This window comes from Vespula pensylvanica, chromosome 23 (genome assembly GCF_014466175.1).
Source record: "Vespula pensylvanica isolate Volc-1 chromosome 23, ASM1446617v1, whole genome shotgun sequence".
Classification (NCBI taxonomy): domain Eukaryota; kingdom Metazoa; phylum Arthropoda; class Insecta; order Hymenoptera; family Vespidae; genus Vespula; species Vespula pensylvanica.
The window spans coordinates 2,966,710-2,974,209 of record NC_057707.1 but is presented as its reverse complement, the minus strand read 5'-3'; the positions used below and the strand labels follow the sequence as shown (position 1 = coordinate 2,974,209).

The 7,500-nt window shown below is 29.3% G+C and overlaps 3 protein-coding genes across 3 annotated transcripts in view; 1 reads left to right on the top strand and 2 right to left on the bottom strand.

Moving 5' to 3' along the window:
* Positions 1-4,911, bottom strand: LOC122636665 (tubulin polyglutamylase TTLL13P-like). Its single transcript, XM_043828153.1, has 11 exons — positions 4,197-4,911; positions 3,870-3,951; positions 3,074-3,364; positions 2,768-2,924; positions 2,400-2,500; positions 2,171-2,299; positions 1,843-2,068; positions 1,534-1,715; positions 1,013-1,253; positions 653-799; positions 1-422 (listed from the first exon to the last, which is right to left on the bottom strand). The coding sequence occupies exons 1-11, from the start codon at positions 4,387-4,389 to the stop codon at positions 129-131; spliced, it is 2,043 nt and encodes a 680-aa protein (XP_043684088.1). The 5' UTR covers positions 4,390-4,911; the 3' UTR covers positions 1-128.
* Positions 1-7,500, top strand: part of LOC122636677 (adenosine deaminase-like protein) — a 53,999-nt gene that overhangs the window by 38,649 nt on the left and 7,850 nt on the right. The gene's annotated exons all lie outside the window — the stretch shown is intronic.
* Positions 5,655-7,500, bottom strand: part of LOC122636678 (D-amino-acid oxidase) — a 2,154-nt gene continuing 308 nt past the window's right edge. Inside the window, exons 2-7 of the mRNA XM_043828193.1 lie at positions 7,116-7,325; positions 6,793-7,018; positions 6,587-6,654; positions 6,315-6,432; positions 6,017-6,121; positions 5,655-5,938 (exon numbers count right to left, since the gene is read on the bottom strand). Of these exons, the coding sequence (XP_043684128.1) occupies positions 5,819-5,938; positions 6,017-6,121; positions 6,315-6,432; positions 6,587-6,654; positions 6,793-7,018; positions 7,116-7,325 (847 nt within the window). The 3' untranslated portion in view covers positions 5,655-5,818. The remainder of the gene's footprint in view (positions 5,939-6,016; positions 6,122-6,314; positions 6,433-6,586; positions 6,655-6,792; positions 7,019-7,115; positions 7,326-7,500) is intronic.

The following is a 7,500-nucleotide window of genomic DNA, read 5'->3' as shown; positions in this document are numbered from 1 at the left end:
AATCAATCAATTAATTAATTAATGTATTATATTTGTTTTGTTGTCCTTTCTCTTTTCTTTTTTTTCACTACTTGTTTGGACGAAATTATGAACAATGATTCAATAGTCATTTATGATAATAACGATGATTATGATGATTTAACGTTGCTTCTTGACATGCCAAACGATGCTCTTTCGCGGAATAGATTTTTTTCATTCTTCAGCGATAACCTCCCATAGACACCATATTTTTTAACGTCTTTGTCCCTAAGTGTACCGTTCTGTTTCATAGCCATGTAAATCTGTTCCAGTATACCATAACTTCTTAAAAGAAAATCACGTTGAGCTAGGGCAGTTACCCTTTCTCTTTCTTCGGACTCTGATATTATCTCAGGTTCGAAGGAGGACAGTACTTTGTCCGAATTTTTTGATAATGGCCTTTGCTGTTGGATAGATAAAAAAAAAAAAATTCGTATTTTCTATTTCTCATCATTAAAGAATTATTTCTAATTATTTTTAAATAATTAAATGATACAAGATTGATATTAAATATTAGCAAATATAATAAACGATCGTTCTTTCCTTTTTCTTTCTTTCTCTTTTTTTTTCTCCTTCTTTCGAAAGTGATTCATAATAAAACAAAATAATATAAATACATATCATATAATCTTACTGGTATAATCTTCTTCAAATAAGTGAAAGACTTATGTTCCAAACGTTTGTTATTATTCTTTTGTCCAACCATCGGACTTTCCGGAATCGGTTTCTGATCGATCCACTTGCCGTTGGTCTTTTTATTATCCTGCTCTTTTATTTTAATCTAAAAAAAAAAAAAAAAGAAAAAAAGTAGAAGCAATAGATCACTCAAATATATTTTACTAAACTCTAACAACGACGATAACGATAATACTGGTATTCGTTTATTTGAAAAAAAATAAATAAATAAATAAAATAAATAAATAAATAAATAAATAAATAAATACTCATCAAATGAATATGGAAATGAATGAAATTTTTTTTTTGTAACACTAACTTCGTTCTCTTCTTTATGAATTTTAGACGCTTCCTCCCGTGCACGAGACGCCACGGTCTCTTGGAATACTGTGGTGCCATTCTGTTTAAAAAATTGTTGATATTTCTCGTCGTTAATGGACGGATATATTCGACGAAAATTACCGACATGATCGTCCTCCCATTTAAATTGTCTCTCTATGTAATCCTGTTCAGTTTTTTCCGATTTCAACAAGCCCATCATGGTGTTATCATTGTTCGAGCTGGAACAGAAAGGAAAAGAAGAAAAGAAAAGAAAAGAAAAGAAAAGAAAAGAAAAAAAGAGAAAAGAAATTATCGTCGAGAAGTTATTAGTATAATGAACTGTGAACTGTGACCTTAGATCGCTGATAATTCGCATCGAACGATATCGATGCGACATTAATCAACAGAATTAATTAATCAATTAAGATGAAAAAGAAAGATAAGATAAATTACGCTTTAAACATTCTTTTCTTTCTTTTTTTTTTTTTTTTTTGCCTCTCTTCTTTTTTTCATTTTTACCTGAAATCTTTCAAGATTACACCTTGAAGTAATCTGTCCCTAACGCGTCTTCTATCTTCCTCTATGATTTTCTTTTTATCGCATTGTTGAAGATTCAACATTTCGAAGGTGTCGGTCAAAAGCGATTCCTTGACGTCCTTGTCGATTTGTGCGTCTGTGTGAAAACTTGGCGAATGATTGACCTGTTTATATATATATATATATATAAAAAAAAGAAAAAAAAGAAAGAAAAAGAAAAACATTATAATAAAATAATTCATTCGTTCGTTCATTCATTCGTTCAATTAATTCGTACTATGCTTTACTAACTTCCAAAAGATATGGTCTCAGTTTCCAATCGAGTAAAATGTCGAATCCTAAAAGTTCGAAGCACGCGTAGGTTCTATCGTGCGTTGGGAAACAAGTACGATAACTATGTTTTAGAACAGGATGAGCAGCTAATATAGTTTTGATAATAATCTCGTCGATCTTATTCCATAGATCGTCAACTTTGATATCCTTAACTTTTAACCATTTCAACAAAGTCGAGATCTTTCTAAATAGTTTGAATAAAAATTCATATATAAATCGAACTTTTATATATATATATATATATATATATATATATATATATATATATAGATTCAATAATAATGACCTTTTGCTACCTATCTCTTCGTCAACGATGTACATACGACTATGTTTGTTAACAGCATAATTAGTTAAGTGCATGAAAACGTTCGATGTGTTGTGACCAGTTGGTTCCTTGTATCTACTCGTAGCAAATCTAACGAAGAAAAATCTTCGGGTTATCTATATTTATATATTTTGATATATCAAATATATATGTGTGTATACATATACATATAGTAGATTGATATAATTACCTTGCTAGGCCATCATTGTAAACATATATTCGAAGAGGATCGCATGATGTTATCAATGTGTAGATACGCAGATCGAACTTATATCCGTCTATCAAATATGGCTATAATATAATAGATCATTTCATTTCATTTTAATTGAAATATTATTTTAATTTAATATATATATATATATATATATGTAAAATAAAAATAGAATATAAATATATATTATACAAAATAATCATATTAATATAAAGATATCTTTGTATCGTAATCCTCGTGATTTACTGATTTTACTCGATTGAAGTTCGTTTAATTGAAGTATTCCGAATTTGAATACATTATCTAAAGTGTCTTAATTTTAATTACTGTATATATTAATCAATTACCCTGGAAATGTAGACTTGGCAGATCATACGTTCGCTTGGTTTAATATCTTTCAAATTTTTGGTTAAATAAATCCCACGTCCTTGACAGCCAGTATCTGGTTTGATTATGTAAGTCTTTGCTCGACGTATTTTCGAGTAAGCAATGGCATCGCCGTGACTACGAAATTAAAAAAAGAAAATTAGAGAAAAGTGTAAAGAAAAAAATATAACTTCGTTGCTCTTTCAAAAAAAATTTTTTTTCTTATTTTATAGATTGAAAGGAGAGAAGAAAAGAAATCTTTTCTTTTAAAAATTGTTACAACTTACTCCGCAGGAAAGCACCAAGTTTTTGGAAAAAAATTATAATCCTTTGGAAAGAGTTTCAACATGCGATTGAGATTTCTGGCAAGTAAATCCTTTCGACATATTTCCGTCATTCCAGGAAAATGATTGACCTTTTGATACCTTTTCATATCTTTTGCACGTTCGATACTGACACTTAGATCGGTCCAGTAAAGATTCCAACTACTGTCTTCGGTCACTTCCTTCATTCCAAATCGTGCTGCTACGCGTCTGACTACGTCGTATTTGCAATTACTAGTGCAAATAGTTAAGTATCTATCGAAGAGAAACGTATTTATTAATTATCGATTATTAATCCGGTCGTTAGTAATATAACACTTGAATTCATTATTTAGATATATTCGTTATAGTTCAATTTAATTTTCAAGTTAATTCGGATTTAATTATCACTCATATGTTATAATACAATTATAATAAAATGATATTACGCAGAATTAAATGATAATTATGTAATCTAAATAAAGCAAGATACTTGCTAAAAATATATTATCTAATCTGATTCAAAATTTATATGATATGAAAAAGAATATTATATCGAGATTTTATTGATTCATAAATAACCAATCTTTTCTTTTTTTTTTTATATGTCAATGTAATAAACTTTTTAATTCTTACATTTATTTATGAATCAATCTTATATATATATATATATGTGTGTGTGCATGTGTATGCGTAGAAAAGGTACAGTAAATGTACGCGTGTGTAATATATATATATACACACACACACACAAATATGTATATATATTTACAAATGTCACCTTCGTTTCTTTTTCTTCTTCGTTTTCGCACTTTCAGCATTAGTCTTTCTCGATTCGGTGTCACTTTCGGCACATAAAATAACTGTCAACAATAGTAAAAAAATAATAATATTGATCAACAAGAACACACATGATTTAATAAACTCACGTATATATATATATATATATATATATATATATATATATATATATACACCATATAGCAATCTTGTATACGATAACATTGTTATATCGAATTATTATTGAAAATTATTTGATGAAACAAGTCTATATATAAATATATACATATATAATACATATAATTTGAAACGATAGTTACGTATGTACCTTTTTCATTTTCTATCGTATGATTTTTCAATGGACCTTGAAAAACAGTTTTAGAATAATTCTTATTACAAATCGATTCGCCTAATTCTTCATAATCAATTTCACGTAAAATTCTTGAAAATGTATTGGCACGAATTTTGGGCTCGTTCACTACCGTAATATTATGTTTATTGATACTTTCAAGGATGTTCATGACAATGACTTATCATTTCTTCTGTCCTTTGTTGTCTCGTACATTACTTTTGAAATATTTATTTATTCTTCTCTTATCCGTATATACGAGTTCTCGAATTTTTGAGCATCGTGATCACTTTCGAAATCTTTTCTAATGTTGTGTTGTATAGTGGTTTTTCTTTATTGTTTCTTTCTTTTTTCTTCTTTTTCTTCTATTTTTTTCTTTTCTTGCAACACGAGATTATAATTTACGTGTCCGAGAATACTCGCGTTAAAGAATTCTGGAAGATAGGTGGACGAAAGAAAGATGTTCGGTTTATCCTTATTCTGTCATACGAGATACGAGCACGATTTTATACATTTTTGTATATATATGTATATATAATATATCCATATACCTAATCGATTGTCGCGTTCATTTGTTTTCTCGATTATTTATTCGTATGAATTTAGTTCATTCGCGAAATTTACTTATTTTTAAAAGTCGACAGTTGATCCTTTCCCGAAATCTGATTCAAAAAGAAGAAAAAAAAAAAAAAAAAGAAAAAGAAAAAACGAGATCGTAAAATTTATATAACAATTGATAAAAAAAAAAAAAAAAGAAAAATAAATAAAGACAATTCCTTTCGATAAAAATTGTTTGTAATTACGATAAAACAGAAATGAATATATTAATTAGTAGAATGGCATGAATAAAGAAATGACAAATAAATTGAAGATATTTCGTAAAGTAAATACTTTTTTTTTAGGACGATTAAACGTCGATCGATTTTTCTTTCCTTTTTCTTTCTTTTTTTTTTTTTTTTCTTCTTCTTTTCTCGATTAGATCACTTCGTGATAATTATTGACACACTTATGGGACTATTATTTGATAATTTAATGGGAGATACTTGGAACGTGTCCGATCTTTTCGAGATATTACCGTGCACTGCGGTATTGTGTGTGCGAGAGCTATTTCCATAGCTTGTTTAGCTTCAATTAGATTGTTGCGGACGTATTTAGAATTTCTGCAGTCTCGTATACGAACGTGCACGAAACCATAAATAGGTCGACGTACCTTTGAACTTACAGTAACTAACCTTCTTCGATTTACCACCTTCGTGTGTTTCTTTAATTATGATCTCGTTTAATTAGTTCGTTTGCTAACGTTCTTCTTTTATTTTTTTCCTTTTTCCTTTTTTTTTTTTTTTCGTAACACGAACAATTTTTACACGATTACTCTAACGAGAAAATACTTTTAACGATCGGATCATTTATTTATTTATTTATTTATTTATTTATTTATTTATAGCCAAATGAACATTTATTATTATCGTTTGTTTGTTCCAATTAAATCAATGCACTTCTCCGTACGATCGACAATATTTTCATTTCAATTAATTTCTTTGTAAAATTTATAACAAATTCCTATCGTACGCGTTAGCGACTATACTTTCTTTTTAATGAAATTACAATTTCGAATGTTGTATTCCATTTCGATCGATACTTCGAACAATTTCAACGACGTCCAATGCACATCCCCAGCTCAAAGTAAGACCGGCACCACCATGACCGTAATTATGTATCACCTGTGATAAAGAAATCGATTAGGATATATTTAAAAAAAAGTAGAAGAACAAAACTGCGATATTTCGGATTATACTCACGTGACACTTTTTACCGTTTGTTCTGGACTCTAAAATTTCTGCTTCCAAACGAACTTTTGGTCTTCCAGGTCGAAGACCGACCCATGATCTTAATATCTCAGCTTTCTATATAAACAAATCATTTTTTTCTCCCTCCGCATATCGAAATTAAACATTTGCCGACGATTATTATTATATAGCGTGGGCCAAAACTTTGTATGCGATATTAAAATTCGACAACTCTCTTTCGAGACACTGATTTAATTTTTGTGAAGTAATCTTCGACTCGACTAAGACCGTTTTATTTATTGTTTGTTACCTTTAAAGATGGAAGAATACGATGACATCCTTCGTAAATGAATTTTGTATCTTTTTCTCGTACTTTAAGATCGTAATCCCCTTCTTGATGAGTACCTCCTAAGACGACGGTGTTTGTACTGAAGGTAGAAAGAAAGAAAAAAAAAAAAAAAAAAAAGAAAAGAAGAGGTCATTGATCTCGTCAAGATTGATTGACATTTTTACATTTTTTAATATGTATTTATATGTATTAATATTATATATAAAATTTGTTGATAAAATTGTTTTCTTTACTTTGGTATAACGTAATAGCAATTGTTATCGTCCACTAGGAAAGAATGCATCACCCATGGTGCCTTTACCTTTCAAAAAGAAGATTAAAAAATGAGAAAATAAATGAAACAAAAATTATATGATTAAAAAGAGAATTAATGACGAGAAGAAGTGAAGAGAGATATATATGTGTATATATTCATTGTGTGTATAAGAAACGTAATTACCCTAGAAACTTGACCTCTCACTGCTGTGACAGTGTCGTCATTGACAAGTTCTCGTGCTCCAAGACCACTGCAATTTATAACAATTTCATAGCCATCGTCGATCAATTCACCTAAGTCACGAATAGTTCTTCTCTTTAATTCACCACCCAATGCGAGAAATTTGTTCGTTAGCCAAGGTAAAAAACGAGTAGGCTCGCAGGTATACGTCACGAAATGCCATCCATTTCTATGAAGGAAAAAAAAAAAAAAAACGTTAGAAAGTTTTTTCTTTTTTTGTTTTTTAGTTTATAATATTGTATTATATACGTAACGCACGTACTTACACATAATTGCTTTTATGTTCCTCGTTTAATTTTTTTAATTCGTCGGTAGTTAAAGAATGAATACCATAGACCAATTTAAACCATGGTGTTTCGTTCGTATCGTTTTCACTGGTCACACGAGTTATCGGCACAAGGCATAGACCAGTTTCCTTGGCTAGGCCAGTTCTCCAAAAGTTTTCAAACAAACGGTGCGTCTTTCCTGCCCATTTGCTAATAAGAAAAAAGAAAAGAAAGAACAAAAAATTCGTACAGATCTTTTTAAAGAAGAAAGAAAAGAAAAGAAAGTAGAAAAAGAAGAAATCATTATCGTGAGGTTCGATAGATAAGATTTTTCGACAAGGTCAAAGTGTATAGATAATTTCAAGATAATTCTTTTTTTTTTTTT

Bases quoted from the DNA above. Each gene is read 5' to 3' on its own strand.
- LOC122636665 (XM_043828153.1), bottom strand. From the start codon at position 4,389: ATGAACATCCTTGAAAGTATCAATAAACATAATATTACGGTAGTGAAC. The intron at 2,925-3,073 runs GTAAGTTGTAAC...TTAATTTCGTAG, and splicing joins ACTTGGTGCTTTCCTGCGGA to TCACGGCGATGCCATTGCTT. The intron at 2,501-2,767 runs GTAATTGATTAA...ATTATATTATAG, and splicing joins GCCAAGTCTACATTTCCAGG to CCATATTTGATAGACGGATA.